General features: G+C 41.6%; 1 protein-coding gene across 5 annotated transcripts in view; it reads right to left on the bottom strand.

Moving 5' to 3' along the window:
• Window positions 1-6,329, bottom strand: part of CHRDL1 (chordin like 1) — a 183,275-nt gene extending 176,946 nt beyond the window's left edge. For 2 of the 5 annotated variants that reach the window (XM_036454463.2, XM_036454464.2), the window contains exons 1-2: window positions 6,078-6,329; window positions 2,574-2,722 (exon numbers count right to left, since the gene is read on the bottom strand). In XM_036454463.2, coding sequence (XP_036310356.1) covers window positions 2,574-2,722; window positions 6,078-6,229 — 301 coding nt within the window. In that variant the 5' untranslated portion in view covers window positions 6,230-6,329. Of the gene's footprint in view, window positions 1-2,573; window positions 2,723-3,414; window positions 3,611-6,077 lie in introns of those variants that run through there. The other 3 variants (XM_036454461.2, XM_036454462.2, XM_036454465.2) reach the window with 2 other exon arrangements.
• Between the last annotated feature and the right edge of the window lie 13,706 nt (window positions 6,330-20,035).

The raw sequence follows: 20,035 nt of genomic DNA, 5'->3' as shown, positions 1-20,035 counted from the left end.
CAACTATTTTGGAGGATAATTTGACAGTCCTTAGAAGATTAAAATTGAACATATACACTTTGACTTAATAATTCCTCACAAGTACTTACCTAAGTGCCTGAAGATGTTCATTAATGCCCTATTTGTAATACAAAACAAACAAACAAACAAAAAACAAACAAACTGAAAACAACCTAAGTATCTACAAATAAGGACTGGTTAAATAAACCATGGCACACTTACACAACTGGAAACTGAAGGCATTAGAATGAATATGGTACTTTTATATTACAATGTTCTGACATGCAAGGATGTCCTAGATACATTGCTGAATAAAAGCAAGTTACAGAAAAAGACGCATGTCCCATTTTTGTAAAAGAAAACAGTCTATAAACATATAAGATTATTTTCATAACACAGAGAAAAGAGTTTGGAAAAACAGATCTCAAACTATTAGTAATGGCTAACCCTGGGACTTGGGATGGGAGTTATGAGATACATGTTCTCTACAAAGCTCAGATACTTTCATAGTGTTTTGTAAAGTATTACTAATTTTATAATATTAAAATAAGTTAATATAAGTATTTTCCATGACTATCAAATTTTCAATAAACACATTTTAATGGATGCATGATACTAATTAAAATGTCCATTCATAGATGGATTGATATTTCCACTGTTAGAGCTGCGGTGTAAAGCTCTGTGCATTCAGTGTGTGTGTGAAGAGGGGGGGCAACATACATAAGGCATATGCTTTGAGATTTTCCCTTTAGTAGAGATAACTTTGCATATGTCTTTGAGATAGCTTGATGTGGCCACAAAGAATGATGCTGAATGGCTCATTCAGGAAATGACCATGACCTTGCCTTCGTTCTCTAATTAAAAGGCTCAAACATCAGGCCAAAACTGGTGCCCTAGGCCATGTGTTACATAATCATTTTGACACCAACTGAATATCAAAAGGGCTTGGGACAAATTCATAGGTGGCAGGAAACGTTAAAAAGTTATAGTTTTTGGTCTGTAAATAGTTTTTAAGTTGCATTTTTCCTTGGTTTGTCAATTAAGCTCTCCATCACATGGGCAATATTCCTCAATCCTTCATAAATATGGAAGGCTTCCCAGAAGAGATTGTCTTCTAAGAATTGCTCGTTTTCCCCATGATGCCATCAGTAACAGGCAATAAGGGAAGTTTCTTCTTAAGAGAGAAAGGATTTTAAGCCCAGCTGATTGTGGGCTGAGCTGAGAACGGATAGAAAACTTTTCTATTAAGTTCCCTTAAATCAAGGGGACAAATTCTAGAAAAGGAGGGATCTGATGGAGTATATCGAAGTGAAAGAGGAAGGAGTTTTAAGGAATACATGGGGAGAGGTTGATCCAAGCTTCCTTATTAAGATCGTGCCCTGCTAAATTTCCTCTGATGGCCCAATATATTAGATATCTCCATACATCATTCATATTTAAAAACCAAATCAAATCACTATTTTTCCGAATAAGAGGGCTAAATTTACTCTGAAAATTATAGCAGTACCGAAACATGGAAAAACAATGGAATAAGCTTGACACTGTTCCCCTTGTCAACAAACTACATGCCTAATATATGTAAACTTATACTAATAAAGGAGATAAATGTTTAAATGATGGGCTTTGAATACTACTTTAGCGCCTACCAATAATATTTTCACAGTTCCCTCTTATGAATAAGTTCAGTGGAGCAGAGAATGCCTTTCTTGGACCAGTTCCACTTTGTGCTTCTTTTGATGTAGCCAAAAAAGGGAACTACAGCTATGGCTTTTCTCTCAAATTTGGAGCAAGTATCCAGCTCAGAGGTGGTTGCAATTGGTCCAAAGAAGCTGAGGCTCATACTGTGTGAAGACAGGAGAAAGCTCCTAACAAGAGCAGAGAAGTCAATGGTTACTCGTAAGTCTCCTAAATGTGGTGGCAATGAGGGTTAATTAGCTCCACTCCCTGCCACTCTGCTCTCTCCAACATGTTAGCCCATCACACGGATCGCTGACTTTCTAGAAATATTCCCTGGCTTTGCAGGGAATTATTCTTTCAATAAATGGCATCCAATTTGCTCACGGTCCCTGGAATCTCAATTTCCTCAAAGGATTTTTCATCTGAATCCAGCTCATGTGAAGGCATTTTCCTTCTTTATTTTCTGCATAAGGGAATAGGCAGAGCCCGATTTACTTTTTCTTTTTACCCCTGTTATTCTTTTTTATAAACTGAAAACCTGTGCTGAAGAGTCTGAAACTTGAGAAAAATTCAGCTCAACTGTCAGATATTTCTAGAGTTACGTAAAATGGAATGAGATTTGTACAGTTTAAAACAGGAAAAGGAAAATAGGCTAATGTGTCACATGTACTATGAGATGAAAACTATATGATAATCAGAAAAACAGCCCCAAATTTAGTTGGCCTGATTCAAAACTCTTATTATTTTATCAATTCATGCATAAACCAGTACCATTCACTTCTGTTAGAATAATGTCATGGCCACATTTGGGCTACATCACATTCAACACAAATTATAACCACATTTTCAAAGAAATTATAAGAAAGCATCCTGTTTTTAAAACTTAAGACACTTACGTTTTACTTGCTCTGCTTTGCTTCCTTCTAGGAAAAGAAAGAATAGCAACAAGGTAAAGATGTATGTTATTCCTCCCATTTTCCACTTATTTCTCATTTTGGCCACTGTGAAAGGCAACTCAAAACCTCCAGGGTCTGGTGTAGTCAAGCTGTTGGGAAGAAAACAGAAATAAGACTTTAAAAAGATCCTCAAAGTGATGGAGATCACTGATGCTTAGTGTTTCTAATGTGCTAGGAAAAATAAATTTGGAGAATTTACATAAATGCAAGCATTGTTTTCCTATGTAAGAAATAGAAACTGCCTCTCCTGTCTTGCAAAGACAATGAACATGTATCTCTATCCAATGCTAAGCCAAGTTGTAGAGCAATAAAAATAAAGTTTAAAATCCTCCTTTTTAAGGGAATTAAAGTTGATTTCTCAAGAGATTATCTTTGGGGGAAAAGAGAAACTGGGGTTTGCAAAACAGCTACTTTGGAAAACTAGATAAAAATAATAGGCATGATACCCAAACGATTTAAAAATTAACTAATCTTATGTTCAAGATTTCTGTTTTATTAATACTTCAGGGATGAGGCACAAAGATCAGTGTTTCTCCTATGTCTTCCATTGGATCCATAAGGCTCTTCAGTTTGGCTTACTTATGTTGGAAAACATAGATGTAATTAGCAAATGGATGCAATTAAATACCTGAAAGGCTTAGGCATATTGTGAAATGGAAATTTAAAATGGGCCACTTTTCAGGGAATTTAGGTAAAATTAAATAGGTAATGTGTTACAGTACACCATCAAGCAAAAAGAACATTATAAAGCAACTACAATTCTTAAAAATGGGAGACTTACATTTCCAATCTAAGGGGTAGAAATCTTAAATTTTTTAGCCTTCAAACACAGCTCATTTCCAGTCACAGGTCGTTTCCATAGGCTTTAGAATTTGAAAAACTCTTCCAATTGGTTATTTGAAAATATTTAAATACTTAAAAACACCATATTTCAATCTGGGCTTAATCCATGGTAATTTAACTTATTGATCTTTTCAGAAAATCTAACCTAAATACCTAGCATAAAGAGCTGGAAGAAATGCAAGATGATCATTCTGGAGAAGTAAACTGTCTTTGGGCTGTGATCTGTATACCACAGCTCCTACTTTAAATGCTCTGAAATTGTCCAGATATTTGGAAATCCATTTATGCATATAATAACGAAAGGATAACTAATCATAGAGAATAACTTGTGCCATCAGCCAGGATTTCCCATACCATTCTGCCTTCTCTACCTCCTTAAACAAGAACTAAATTGTCTTCGGACACATTCCTAGCATGTCAAAGGTATAGGTTCTGATGTCTTGGTCCTCTTTGTGAGTTTGTGGTCCACCTTCAATCATTCAGAATGTCTGTCTTTTAAGAGCTACCAGGTTCCCTTCAAGCAAATCTTTTGCATGAATAGTTGGGACATTTTTCCTGAGTCTACTTCAATAAGCTTATCCCCCAAATATCCAAATGAGAAATATATTTTAAACCACTGAAATCCAATTTATCACAATCACATATGGATCTCAGAAGTGTTTCTCAAACCACAGTTTTCAGGTCTCCCCATGCAAGAACCAACAGGGTTATTTTTCTTGTACAATGGTTGGGCGATTCAGTGAACAGTAGCATTGCTTCATAACTCATGCTGGCAAGAAAACGGCTCTTAGAATTTTTTTGCTTTTCTTGGGTCCCAACTAATGTTATGAGCAAATAGAAAAGCTGGTGACGAGAGAGCAATTAATCTCTTTTGCTGTTCCTGTCATCGGTGTGGCCTCCCAGGCTGTGATGTAAAACATCATAAAACTAATCGCTTTATAAATCTTAACTTTTAATTTATAAGATCCTGCAGTCCTGCCTTTGTATTCTGTGCAGAAATATAAACTAAGAAGAGTTTCCTCCCAGGCCTCCTCACCATTCAATTTCTCTATCCATTTTGTTTTTTTGTTTTTTTTCCTTTTGTGGGAGCAGGGTGGTGCAAGAAATTTGTTGGGACTGTAGCAATAAACACAAGTAAGTATTGCTCAGCAAACATGCTGAGTCTTACACTTGCAAAGAGCCAAACTGTCCTTAATTTTTCAAATTATACTTTGACCCAGTTAACTGGAGTTATTTCTACATTAACTCTCTGCTTTACACAGGCTATGCCATTGAACTTGCACTGGTTCTTTTACAGGTTACTTAGAAATGTAGCCATTGACATGTTTTGGGGAGATCCAAGCCACAGCAAGAAAACAACAAAGAAAATGAAACCCTGCAACTGACACGGGGGAGAGGAGAGGGAGACTGGGCTTCATAACACAAAAAGAAACATGTCAGAACCTAATGAAATGTGTAGATTAAGGTGCCATGAAACAAGCATTTGCATTGTTCATTTGCATCAAGAAAAAGGCCCAAAATATCCTTGCCCAGCTACAACTGCAAGGCAGTCTGAGCCATCAAGTTGTCAGGAGTCTGTCCATTTTCAAAAGAAGTCTCCTGTGTAGAACAGAACCAGCGACATTTTCAGAGGAAGAAAGGGCTGAGCACATGTCAGCCAGTTCTTCAGGCCCCATCCCACATCATTTCTTTAATCCTCACTGAGAGGTTTGACAGACCTTATAATCTCACATTCACTATCATCTGTGGGACCACCCTGGGGGGAAGCAATTCTCTTCCTGACAATAGGAAGACACTGCAGTCTCAGACTGCGATGACTAACCTCCTCTCCCCACTCTACCTCAAAAAGAAAAGCTCAGTTCACTGAAAAATGTCAGTTCTAGCCCAGGTGACTCTTTTCAAAGTCAATGCCTTCATTGCTATTTACTATTGACAAACAACACGGCTTGCAAAACATCTTGTTATAATTTCATTTTATTCCCCACAATAATCTCAGGCACATTTGAGTCTACAGAACTCAATTGCCCATTTTCATAGAGGTAGTGGCAGGGCCAGAGGGACTAGAAGGAAGGCTTTCCAGGCCCTGGCAATACTGAATTGCTTCCTGATCCTAGCTTCTCAAACTCTGACCCCAGTTGTTTGGATTGGAAAATGAGGCAACTGTCCAGAGGCTAGAGGAGCCTCTCCCCTATCCTTCCTAGTTTCACTAACTTTAGCACGTATTAATCTCCCACTGGTCCAGGGCACTTGAAGCAAGTGAGAAAAAAGGCTCTGGGCAAAGGGATAATTAAGGGGTAGCCTCTCATTTGGCCTCTCCGGAAGCACCAGAGCATGGAAATATGCAGGCTGAGTAGGGAGTGGAGAGTGGTGAGTTCGAATTCAGAGTCCCCAACCTGCCTCCAGTCAGGCGCCCCAGGGCCCCACCTCCACCCTGGTCTCTGGCAGCTGGAACCTAATTCGAGTTGGGGGTGACAGATCAAGAGAGTTTGGGGCGCCCTCTGGGAACTTTCAGGAGTGGCTCAGGCCAGCAGAAGATACTCCACCTGTGCAAAGGCTGGAAAGGACGGTAAGGGAAGCAGACTCCAGGCACTGCTCACTGACCTGTTCACTGGCTTTCTCTGTCTTCCACTGGTGCAGGCTCTCCAAGCTCTCCCTGGCGCTCCTCTGAGATCTGTGGCTCTCAGGTTGTGGCGAGAGCTAGAGTGCGCGCGAGTAGGGCGGGGGGACCCAAAAGTGGGTGGGAGAAAAAACATCACCGCCCTCACACCACGAGGGAGCAGCGGTTCACTTGGCTTCTGGGGGTTGAGCCAAGGCGCGGGCGCCAGCGGCTCGGGGCCACCTGCCCGTCCGCCCGCCCGCCCTCCACCGCCGCCCGCCGCCTGCTCCCTGCTCCCCACTTCCCGCTCCCCACTTGGCATGTGAGGCCGCCGCTAGGCGCAGGCGGGAAATCTGCAAGCGTGCAGCCACTGCCAGCAGGCACCCCTTCTCCACTCCGCACTATGGCTTTATTCTTGCTCCCCACACTAGAAAGTTAGGAAAGTAGGAGAAAATGTGAGGCTCAGCCGGCGACTTTCCCCCATCACGCAGCGCCCCCCTGCACGCGCCCCCCCCCTCATCTGGCTAAGCAAGCTTTGGGGTCTTAAAGGGACCGCGCATCTCCTCCCTCCCCTTCTTCCCCTCAGAGCAGGATGCACTAAGGAGCTCACTACCTCTTGCACCAGCCTTGAAGATCCCAGCTACCCTCTGACTTTTCCTGACTGGAAGCCTGCATTTATCTTCTCAGGCACAAGAGCCTCTCTGGATGCATGTACCTGGTCTGATCCTGAGCCTTTGCACCAGGCACAGGATGAAGTGGCCTCCTGAATTATGCCCTAACAAGATGCTTATCATTTTGGGGCCTTTCCCAAATCCCCATTGCAGTTAATCAAGTGATAAAGCATTGGTGTAGTTAAAGGCAGAGTGGAGATGGGGGTGCAGGTGGAGGGAGAGGGGATGACTTAGAAATGTGTTTTCTCCCACAAAGAGAGCTCCCAAATCCCCAAGGAAAGGAACTCTATAAACATTAAGGGTCTTGAGGCAAACTTGGAGTGGCCCATTGTCTCCACTGTTTTAGTAATCCCTATGATTCTGAGTTGGACCAAGAACTCAACCCTGAAATTACAATAGCACTGCTGATGCCTTAGTGAGCTTGAGACAAAGTATTCCAAATTTGTTTATTCTGCAAGCAATATTTATAAAGAATTAGAAACTTCTAAGCCAGCCCCAAAAGCGCTGCCATGACAGTATCCATTTATATTTTAAGTCCCTAAACTTGGAGGAGAGCTGCATGGCTTTTTTCTATAACATGGAACTGGATAATATTGATATCCCTAATATTGGTGTACCATTTTATGACTTATAGAATACTTTCATATAGATCACCTTACTTTTTATACTCTCACAACAAACTATGGATTACCTGTGGCCTCAAATATTAGAGTTAGTGGGGACCATCTGGCCCATTCAGCCTAACCTTTTCATGTCACAGTAGAGGAAATTGTTGGGGGAGAGGGCGGCAGGGGAGGTGATGTATCCAAAGTCATATAGCTGATAAATGATAAATTTGAGATTCCAACACATATTTCCTGACTTTCAACCCACTACTCTCTGGTTTGTTATTTCCAATCTATAGGTAAGGAAATTGATGCTCAGTGAAATTATGGCTTGCCAAAAATACACATATCAAGAAAAGAGAACAAAGGAAAATTAAAGCAAGAATAATTGTCCCAGGAAATAACCTCCCTTTTTCTTTCTACAAAAGTGTTACTATCATCCAACTAGCCCCTGCATTGCTGGAGATGTTTATTTCACTGTTAACAAAGAAAGTGGGGCCCTTTCTGAAATGTTGCCTTCAGGGCAGAAAATGTCTAGCTTCATTCTGCTGCTTGGGTAGCCATACATTGCCACATGCATTCAATTTGTGCTGTAGTATATTAGTTTGAGCTTGCTGATTTTTTGCCTTATAACTGTTCATATGCCATTTAATGCACTGATGCTTCGTCTCACTACAGTTCTTCAAGGGCAAGGACTGGTTGTTCAATGTCCTTTTTGTTTGCATCCCCCAACCCTTGTTATCACTCCTGACATGCTTAGCGAGTATTCAGGAAAATGGGTTTCAGTGGCCAGCCTGGGACAAACATGGATCCTATTATTTGAAATCTGTAGACTCATCTATTTGGCTACAACCACTCACTTTTCTTGCTTAATGTAGTATTCTGATTATAGCATAGCAAACCATCCCAAAAGCTAGTTGCTTAAAAGTTTAAAGTTACTTATGATGATCAAATAATGGTTCTTTTCAACCAGGCAGTTTTTGCTCAGGATCTCTTATATACTTGGCAACTGTGTAAGGAGGCTGCTGGAATTCTCTGAAACATTCTTCATTAGTGTAAGTGCTGGTGGTCCTTGTATTAGTTCCAGTCTTAATTTCTGAATTGGAAACTCCAATTTGGGTGAGTCCTAACCTCGACTTCATACTAGGTCTTATTCAAACTAAACTGATAATTATCTCCATGCCTTATTCTATTTATTAATGGGCATTAGAGCATATACTTCATACTCATTTTAAAAGCTTTTATTTCAAGACTAGAGGCCCAGTGCACAAAATTTGTGCATGTAGTGGGGGATCCTCTCAGCCCAGCCTGCACCCTCTCCAATCTAGAACCACTTGGGGGATGTCCAACAGCCAGTTTGGGCCCAATCCTGGGAACTGAGCCTAAACTGGCAGTCAGACATCCCTCTCACAATTCAGGACTGCTGCCTCCTAACTGCTCAGCTGCCTGCCTGCCTGATCTCCCCTAACTTTCCCTTCTGCCAGCCTGATCACCCCTAACCTCTTCTGCCTGCCAGCTTGATCACCTCTAACTGACCCCTGCTGGCCTGGTCACCCCCAACAGCCCCCTCCACTAGCCTGGTAACTTCCAACTGCCCAACTTCTAGCCTGGTTGACTCCAACTGGTTGCCTCTGGTAACTTTCAACTGCCCCCTCTGCCAGCCTGGTTGCCCCATGCAGCCTTCTGTTTAGTCATTTGGTCATCTCTCACTAACACCCCTGCTGACCTGGTTGTCCCACGCAGCCTGCTGTATAGTTGTTTGGTCATCCCTCACTACCCCTCCCCACTGGCCTGGTCACTCTATGCAGCCTGCTGTTTGGTAGTCCACCTGGTTGTTTTGGTTGTGATGGCCCCTGGCTTTGTATATCTACATTAATAAAAAACAAATATGCAAATTGACCATACCTCCCTGACACCGCCAGCCCATCAGGAGTGAGTATGTAAATAAGCCTGACAAAGATGGGGGTTTAATTTGCATAAGCAGGCCTGGTCCCAGGAACATCCTGGGGACCCAGGCCACTCAGAGCCTGTAGACCCGTGTGTAGGCCCTGAGCAGCTGGGGTCCCAGAATGCCCCTGTCCACTCCTGGCCTATAGGCCTTGGTGCTGAGCAGCCAGTGGCAAGGTGCCAGATGCTTGAGCAGGGCTGGAGTGGAGCTGGGGGCCCTGCCCAAGCTGCCGCAGAGATTTGAGCAGGACCTGAGGAGAGCCAGAGATGCTCTGCCTAAGCCACAGCGGAGGCTTGAGCAGAGCCTGAGCAGAGCTGGGGGGGGGGGGCTGCCAAAGCCATGGCAGAGGCTTGATCAGAGTCAGCGAGCCCTTCCCAAGCTGCAATAGAAGCTTTAGTGGAGTGGGGGCCCTGCCCAAGCTGCAGAGGAGGCTTGAGTGGAGCCTGAGCAGAGCCAGGGTGCTCTGCCCAAGCCACAGCAGAGGCTTCAGGAGGGCCTGAGTGGAGCCGGGGAGACCTGCCCAAGCCACGGTGGAGGCTTGAGTGTAGCGGGGTCCCTGCTCAAGCTGTGTCAAAGGGTTGAGCAGTCCTGGAGATGGAGGGTGTGCCAGCCTCGGCTTGCCAGCAGTCCTGCCTTTGCACATGAGCAGCAGAGGAAACACCTTTTCTGACCACTCATTGGCCAAGCTCCCTGCAAGCCACTGGTAATGTTCTTGGTAAATTGGGTAATAAGAATCCAAAAAGGTAATCTAGGGTTTTTCTCCCACACTCATGGAGGAAAAAAGGTCCACTGCTGGAGGGCTAAGAAATGTTATATCTTGTTCTAGCTGGTTTGACTCAGTGGATAATGACTTGGTCTGCCAAACACAGGGTCCAGGTTCAATTCTGGACATGTACCTAGGTTGCAGGCTCCTCCCTGGCTGGGGCTCAGGTCAGGGCTCATGCAGGAGGCAACCCATCAAAGTATATTTCTCACATTGATGTTTCTCTCTGCTTTCCTTCTCTTTTCTACAATTTCTAAAAGTCAATGAAAACATATCCTCAGGTGAGGATAAAAAAAAAAAAAGAAATAACGAAATGTCATATCATATGAAAGACACATCTTGAAAATGCCTAAAGAAAGTTGACATTTTTTCATGGTGAAGGAACTAGAGTCCATGTTGATGAAAACACCTTGGTGGCTATGCTGACTGGCAGTGGCTGCAGCAGTGGGGTGATGGGGCTGGCGCCTTCCCCTGATCAGCCAATTTGCCCCCCGCAGAGGGAAAGTTGCCTGCCATCAGTAGGACATCCCCTGAAGGTTCCCACTCTGTGAGAGCAGGAAAGCTGGGCTGAGGGGCACCCCTCCCTTGCATGAATTTCATGCAATGGGCCCCTAGCATTAAGATAATTGTGTATTTACATGCCATTAAGAAAAATTAAGAGGGATCCCAAATATCCTTCACCCTCAATGGTAACATCATGCATAACTATAGTACAACATCACAAACAGAAAACTGACATAGATACAATCTATCCACCCTATTCCAATGTCACCAGTTTTACATACACCCATTTACTTGTGTATATCATTCTATGAAATTTTATCACATGTGTAGGTTTATGTGACCACTATAGTCAAAGTATTTAACAATGCCAACATCTTAAGGATTTACAATGTTAATCTTTAATTCTCATTTTTTGTTAAATTTAATAAATCTTTATTGCTCAGATTATTACAATTGTTTCTCCTTTCCCCCAATAGCTCCCTTCCACGTGGTTCCCAACCCACCCTCTGACCTTACCTCCCCCCCTAACTATCCTCATTCATAGGTGTACAATTTTAATCTAGTCCCTTCCTGCATCCCCCACATCCCTTTCCCTCTGATAATTATCAATCCACTCCCTTTCTTTGCCCCTGATTCTATTATATTAACCAGTATATTCTGTTCCTCAGATTTTTTATTCACTTGATTTTTAGATTCACTTGTTGATGTATATGTATTTGTTGATCATAATTTTTATCTTTTTTTCTTCTTCCACTTCTTAAAGAATACCTTTCAGCATTTCATATAATATTGGTGTGGTGGTGATGAGTTCTTTTAGCTTTTTCTTATCTGTGAAGCTCTTTATCTGCCCTTCAATTCTGAATGATAACTTTGCTGGGTAGAATAATTTTGGTTGTAGGTTCTTGCTATTCATCACTTTGAATATTTCTTGCCACTCCCGTCTGGTCTGGCCTGCATAGTTTCTGTTGAGAAATCAGCTGATAGTCTTATGTGTGTTCCCTAACTGTTTCCTCTTGCTGCTTGTAAGAGTCTCTTTTTATCTTTTGCCCTTGGCATTTTAATTATGATGTGTCTTGGTGTGGTCCTCTTTGGATTCCTTTTGTTTGGAGTTCTGTGTGTTTCCTGTACTTGCAAATCTATTTCTTTCACCAGGTAGGGGAATTTTTCTGACATTATTTCTTCAAATAGGTTTTCAATATATTGCTTTCTCTCTTCTTCTGGCACCCCCATAATTCTGATGTTGGTACGCTTGAAGTTGTCCCAGAGGCTCCTTACACTATCTTAAACTTTCTGGATTCTCTTCTCTTCTTGTTTCTCCAGAGGAGTGTCCTTTGCCTCTTTGTATTCCAAATCTTTGACTTGATTCTTGTGTTCCTATAGTCTGCTGTAGGGTCTCTACATAATATATATATATATATATATATATATATATATATATATATATATATATATATATTAATTTCAGTCAGTGTATGTTTAATTTCTACTTTTTCCTTTTTCATATCCTTGAGGGTCTCATTAAATTTATCAGCCTTTTCTAGGAAATTCTTGAAAAACCTTATAACTGTGGTTTTGAACACTATATCCAGTCTTTTGTTCTCCATTTTTTTCGTTTGAGATCTTTTCCTTTGTCTCAGAATTTTCGCTGCTTCCCTGAGTTGGTAGGATGGTTTTGTGTGTTTGGTGACCTATATGGCCTGGTGGGTCAGCCTCCCCAGTTACCTGAGGTAGACACTCTTGGTGTTCCCCTTTGTGTACTGTGTGTACAGCCTTGTTGTAGTTAAGTCTTGATTGTTGTTGGTATCACTGGGAGGAATTGACCTGCAGGCCAATTAGATGTGAGTATCAGCTGTGTCTACTCCAGGATACCTTCTGTATAGGAGATAGTCTTATAGGATCAGACTTGCCAAATTGTAAAAGTGCTCAGCTTGGATTGGGTGGAGTCTCAGGGCTGAGCCGACAGTATTGGCTTCCAGTCAGTCCTGCCCGTATGCATGTGCCTCAGACCTCTGCCTTCCATGGCTCCCCTGAGTTTCCACCTGACAGTCCAGATTCCCCCTGCAAGAGCATAGGTGCCCCAGGGGCTCACCCAGAATTGGGTTGGGTCTCTGTAGTCTGGAGCTTCTGACTCCTTCAGCTATGGAGTGGCTGAGGCAATCTTTGTTCAGACCTCTCTGTGTGCACTCACTCACGTGCAACTGTAGACCCTGCCCGCTGCGGCTCCCAGCTCCCCCGAGTCTCCCAGTCTCTGAGTCTCCAGGTGCCTTTCTCTACAGTTCAGACTCCACCTGCATAAGCCTGGGTCCAAGGGGTTTCTGAAGGGGTTGGGGTTTAGTGCAGCCAGAACTGGAGTTTAGTGTAGTCAGAGGCTTCCTTTCCCCTCCTGCCAGCCAGGCACTCAGCCGCCCTTCCTCTCTGCACACGAGTGTCTCCCTACCTTGGCGCTCTGTGGCTCCCCTGATCCGTGAACCTCTCTCCTTTATAGTTGTAGATTTTTTCACTCAGCCTGCTTTCCTGTGGTTTTGGATAATGTCTGTTCTGTTTTTTAGTTGTTGTTTTGAAATTGTTGTGCAAAGTGGTCGCGTAGGTGCTTAACTAGGCCACCATCTTGGTTTTCCACCTCTTAATTCTTATTTTTATATCTATCTTTTCTCTCTCTCTTCTCACTCCATGGCAATTGCTAAAGTGTTCCCCATGTCTATAATTTTGCCATTTCAGAATAAAGTATACCATAGGAAAAATAGTCAATAATATTTTAATAACTATGTATGAAGCCTGGTGGGTAGTAGACTTATCTGGAGGGATCACTTCTTAAATTATATAAATGTCTACCCACTATACTATACACATAAAGTAACATTGCATGTCAACTCTAATTAAAAAAAATTAAAAATAGGTTCTGATTCAAATCACAGAGTATGTGGACATTATAGTCACCTCTTCTATGACCACATCAAAATTACAACTAGCCCTAGCTGCTTTGGCTCAGTGGATAGAACGTTGGCCTGTGGACCAAAGAGTCCCAGGTTTGATTCCTGTCCAGAGCACTACTTTGGTTGCTGGATCCTCCCTGGCCTGGCTCTGATCAAGGAACGTGCAGGAGGCAAACACTTGATGTGTTTCTCTCACATCAATATTTCTCTCTGTCTTACCCTCTTTCTTCCACTCTCTCCACTTTCTCTAAAAGATCAATGGAAAAACATCATCAGGTGAGGATTAACAACAACAACAACAAAATACAATTAAATAATCCTATCTAATAAAGGGGATATGAAAATTGACCACCACTCTGCCACAAAGATGGCTGCACCCATAGCCACAAAATGGCAGCGTCCAGTCCGCTCAGCCTTGCTGCAGTCCCCCTGTCCCCGGGGGCGTGGCCACTGAGAGTTGGCAGTGTGAATGTCCTGGAAGAATACTTGCTTTGCCCCCATGGCAATAAGGCAAGTGTTCCTCCCCAGCCATGGAGAGCTTCTGTGCAGCAGGCATAGAGTGGCTGTGGAAGGAGGTGAATGCTTGTGTCATCACCCCAGCAATGAGGCAATGGTTCTGCACCCAGCACAGAGAGCTTTTGGCCAGGCAGTGTGTAAAATGCTTGCATGTTGCAGGCCGGGCTGAGGGACTCTTCATACCCCCATGCATGAATTTTGTGTTCCGGGCCTCTAATAGAACAATAAATGTGATTGCCACTGGAAGACTACATGAACAGAGGTACTATAACTAAGGTTATAAAGAAGAAACCACATAGAGACTGGTGGAGATGTGAAAACATCTGGCACCACACTTACATGTGGCAATTGAGAATCTGGCAGGATATCTCAGCTGTAGAGGTCTCCGAGGTGGTGGGGTGAGGGGACTCAGCCCCATGCAGGGCTTTGCAGCCCAGAACACCAGTGCCAGGGGAGGATATCACATAACATCTGGCTATGAAAAGCAGAGGGGATTCTAACCATCAGGGTGAGGTGGAAGGCTGCTGGAAACCCAGGCATCTCCTTAAAGAGCCCATGCAAAAACTCTTGCTCAAAGGCATTTACCCTGGGCTTAGGCTGAAGGACATTGGCTCAGGGGATGCCAGCAACATAAAGGGTGAAACTGAGATGTATGGCTTTAGGATGAGTATTGGAAAGAGACTGTCATTGTCCATATGTTGAGCCCTCTTCCCACATGTCCCACAAGTTCCATCTTTCCTGTGTAGAGCACTCCTCTATCCCCTCCTTCTCCAGCACAGTCAAATCTAAATCTGATGAATGAACTTCACTCACTCCACTGATAATTCTCTGAGACCTTTCCCCAACCAGCTCACCCATCACCCTAAACTATTTTTTAAATCCTCCAGAATGTATATTGATTTTAGAGAGAGGAAGGGAGAAAGAGAAAGAGGAGATCTATGTGAGAGAGTAGCATCGATTGGTTGCCTCCTTCAGGTGTCCCAATTGGGTACCATACTTCCAATCTAGGCATGTGCTGGACTGAGGATCAAACTCATGACTGTTCTGTGTATGGGATGATGCCCAAACCAACTGAACCACACTGACCAGGGCACTCTAAGCTATTTTGGTGGCAGCTAGCCTGGGCTTGCCTTGCAGTCTTTAAAAATCAAACAAACAAGCACACACAAAAAAAGACAAAACAAAACAAAACACCTCTCTATGAATTCCAGTAAATACAGGAAACTAATTTGGCTTTAAGGTGAAATCTGGTAGGGTGGCCAACATTTTCCTTTTGTTGAACCCTCTCCTTTCATGGCCAAATCTGAATTTGTGTTAGTCTGATAAACTCCACTAGCTCCACCCTGATGACACCTGGAGGCCCCACCCCACTCCCAAGGTCTACAGCAAGCATGTCAAACTCAAAGGCTAACATTGGCCAAATAAACAAGATTTAAGTTTAAGTGGGCAGCAATAAAAAACACAACAGCTTCAATTTTCATAAAAATGTAGGTTTATTTTGAAAGAGACATGCTGAATACAAAGGGCTGAAATAAATGAGTAATAGTTAACATAAAATTATAGAACATTCTAATAAAAATTAACATTTTTTCTTGAACATTAACTTAGCAGACACTGAATAACTGCACAAAATAATAAGCATAACTCCAATAAACCTATTTTTCTTGTTCTCCGAAAGTGAACTATTTCCTGTTGCACACACCAAACAAGTCAGCCTAAAACTAATAATGTGGCAATTGGCTGCTAAAATCTTCACTGCTAGTATTAGTGGAGAGAAATGTTGTGCCTGCACATAAGGTGAGTAAGGGAAATGAATGCAACATGATTATAGTAATCACTCATTAGTGAATGTTATAGTTTGTTATTAATAATTACTATGTATAACAGGATATTAAGTTACAAAATTTTTATTGAAATATTTCTTACATGCCATTATATTGGCTGAGCTGCAAAAATATTTGTTGTGGCCTGCAGGCCATGAGTTTGATATTGTTTGGTCTACAGGCCCCACATCGGTGGCAGCTGGTTTTGGTGTACCCTGACTTCTGTTGAATGGCCTCAAGCTCAGCACTAGCACAAATCTGAATCTGAATTAACCTGGTGAACACTACATGCCCCTCCCTGAGTTATTGCCTCACACAACTCAAAGACAACATGAGACTCTTTTAGCTGAGAGCTTTATACGCAGGTGGTAGGTGGCAGCAGGTCTCAAGGTGCCTTGTGCCTTATGCTGACCTTCCCCAGGTCCAGTACTCATGGTAGTGAGCCTCAGTTCACAGAATGGCCTCTGCTACGTGGAATCAAGCCCAGCAGAGAAAGTTACCAATTGTGGATTGGTTTAAAGCAAACAGATATCCCTGGGCTGGTCACAGACAGCATCTGACCTTGGCTTGTTCCAGAGCCCATCTCAACCATCACACCCAGTGTCCAGCTTCAGTACACAATAGAGTAGTACCCGATTAGCTCCACAAGTAGCACAAACAAAGGGTAGTCTTGGCAGGCACCCGACTCTGATGGGATAAATCGCTCTCCTCAGGGTAATCCTCCATACAGCAGCTCATAGTTGTAGTCCTGGCAAGTCCTCAAAGCCAGTCAGTCTGAGGGTCAATCCCACCCACTGAAGTGCTAACAGCAATCAAAACTAAACTAAAACAGGAGGGAAAACACAACCCACACAAGAGACACTCCTAGAGCACTTGGATCAGGTAACAAACAAGACTGTGCCAATGGGCCCCATAGGACATCAACTACATAAAACCTTCTTGCCAAAACTAAGAGTTCTATATAATACATAGAAACAAAAACAGAGAGGAGGCCAAAATAAGGAGACAAAGAAACATCTCTCAAATGAATGAACAGGAAAAATCCCCAGAAAAAGAACTAAATGAAATGGATGTAAGCAATCTACCAGATAAAGAGTTCAAAAAAAGTGGTTATAAGGATGCTCAAGGAACTTAGTGAGAACCTAAATAAAAAATAGTAAGCATTAAAATAGGTCATAGAAACCATAAAAAAACAATAGAAGTGAAGAAAGAATTAGAAGCAATCAACAGTAGATTAGGTTAGCAGAGAATCAAATCAGGGATTTATAAGAGAAGGTAGCAGGAAACACTACAATCAGAACAGAAAAAAAAAGAATAGAAAAACTGATGACAGCTTAAAATGCCTCTGGGACCTTATCAAGCATAACAACATTTGCAACATAAGTGTAACAAAAGGAGGAGAGAAGATGGGATTGAGAATCTATTTGAAGAAATGACAGAAAACTTCCTTAACCTGATGAAGGAAATAGACATACAAGAATAGGAAGTTAGAGTAATGAACAACATGAACCCAAAGAAGCTTACACCAAAATGCATCATAATGTCAATGGCAAATGTTAAATATAAAGAAAGAATATTTTTTGAGGTACTTAAAGAAACCCACAAATTTATTGAGGTATTTCTCTCTCTCTCTCTCTCTCTCTCTCTCTCTCTCTCTCTCTCTCTCTCTCTCTCTCTCTCTCTCTCTCTTTCTCTCTCTCTCTTTAAGATATAATTCACATGCCATTTCAGTGTGTGTGTGTTTTTTTTAATATATCACAAAGTTGTGTGCCCATCACTACTATTTCTAAAACATTCTCATCACACCCTAGAAAAGAAACCAGTAGCAGTCATTTCTTGCTCCATGCAGCCCCTGGCAACCACCATTAATCTACTTTTAGTCTATATGGATTTACCTATTTCTGCTTTAATTAATGTTTACATGGTATACCTTTTTCATTCTTGTATTTTCAACCTGCCTATATCATTACACTTGAAGTAAGTTTCTTGTAACAGCACACAATCTTTTTATTTTATTTTTTCCCCATCACGATTTATTCCCTCTATACCCTCTTCCACCTCCACCCACACTTTTCTCGCCCACAAACACCACAGTATGGTCCATATATTTTTTTCTCAATCTCTTCACCCCCCAAACATCACCCCCACACCATAGCTGTCTGCCTGCTCTCTATCTATTAATCGGAAAGAGAGAATCTTAAAAGCAGCAAGAGAAAAAGTTAGTTACCTACAAGAGAACTCCCATAAGACTGTCAGTTGATTTCCCAACAGAAAATTTTCAGACCAGATGGATTGGCACAAAATATTTGAAGTGATGAAAGGTAAGGGGCTACAACCAAGACTACTGAACAAAGAAAGGTTATCATTTAAAATTGCAAGAGAGATAAGGAGCTTCCCAGACCCCCTCCCTAAAAGCTAAAGAATTAATCATCACCAAACCAGTATTATAAGAAATAACAAAGATATGACTTTATGGAGAAGGACAAAAAACATAAATATGAATAATAAAATGGCAATAACTACATATTTATGAATAATCACTTTGCATGTAAGTGGATCAAATGTTCCAGTCAAAGACAGAGGCTCACTGAAAGGACAAAAAAAAAAAAAAAAAAAAAAAGACCCATACATATGTTGTCTACAAGAGACTCACTTCAGATTGAAAGATACACAAAGACAGAAAGTAGAGGGATAGAAAAGATTATATCATGCAAATGGGAATGAAAAATAGCTGGGATAGCAATACTTATATGGGACAAAAATAGATTTTAAAACAAAGGCTATCATAAGAAACAAAGAAGGACATTATATAATGATAAATGGATTAATCTAACAAAAGGATATAACTCTTTTAAATATTTATGCACTCAACATGGGAACACCAAAATATATAAAGCAAATATTTGTGGACATAAAGGGAGAGACTGACAGTAACACAATCATAGTAAGGTCACATTTCAATTCACCATCAGAGCACAAACCCAGGTTCCAGGCTCAAACCCCATTGTGAGGCATGCAGGAGGCAGTCAATCAATTATTCTCTTTCATCATTGATCTATCTCTTGTTCTTTCTCCCTCTCCATCCCACTCTACTGTAAAAGCAATAAAAATGTATTTATAAAAAGAAAATACTAGGAACAAATATATGTCCACAAATCAGATAATCTGCAAGAAATAAATTCCTAGGAACATACAGTATTCCAAGACTGAATTGAAAAAAAATGGAAAATGAACAGACCTATTACTACCCATCAAATTAAACCACTAATAAAAAACCTCCCAATAAACAGGTAAATTTTACAAAACATTCAAAGAACTAGCACATCCTTTTTAAACTATTCCAAAAAATTCAAGAGGTGGCAAGACTCACAAATTTATTTTCCAAAGCCACCATTATCAGGATTCCAAAACCAGACAAATATATTACATAAAAGAAAATATAGACCAATAACCTTGATGAACATAGATGCAAAAATCCTCAAGAAAATATTAGGTAACCAAATTCAGCAATACATTAAAAAAATAATACCCCATGATCAAGTAGGATTTATTCCTGAGATGCAAGGCTAGTTTATTATCCACAAATCAATCAGTGATATACTACATAAACAAGATAAAGGACAAAAATCATATGATTATATCAAGAGGCAGAAAAGCATTCAACAATATCCAGGATCTATTTATGAGAAAAACTAACAGCAAAGTGGGAATAGAGGGAACAGACCTCAACATAATAAAGGCTACCCTTGCCAAACAGGTTTGGCTCAGTGGATTGAGCATAGGTCTATGGAATGAAAGGTCCCAGGTTTGATTCCAGTACAGGGCATGTACATTGGTTGCCGGCACAACCCCTGTAGTGGGTGTGCAGGAGACAACACGTCGATGTTTCTCTCTCATTGATGTTTCTAGCTCTCTATCCCTCTTCCTTCCTCTCTGTGGAAAGTCAATAAAATATATTTAAAATAAATAAATAAAGGCTACCCTACCTAATAAAAGAGTAATATGCAAATTAACCACCACTCTGCTATCCCCACAAGGATGCAGAGTGCCCACCAGCCAATCAGAGCGAGTATGCAAATAAACCCAACCAAATGGCTACAGCCACAGAAAGCAGGAGGGAGGCTTGGGTTCCCCAGGCAATGGAGGAAGCCAAGCTTTCCACCTGCCCTTGCTGGCCTAAGCCTCCACTCCAGGCTACAA

The sequence above is a fragment of the Pipistrellus kuhlii genome, unplaced genomic scaffold (genome assembly GCF_014108245.1).
Source record: "Pipistrellus kuhlii isolate mPipKuh1 unplaced genomic scaffold, mPipKuh1.p scaffold_m20_p_29, whole genome shotgun sequence".
Classification (NCBI taxonomy): domain Eukaryota; kingdom Metazoa; phylum Chordata; class Mammalia; order Chiroptera; family Vespertilionidae; genus Pipistrellus; species Pipistrellus kuhlii.
This window is presented reverse-complemented; position numbering and strand designations above follow the sequence as displayed.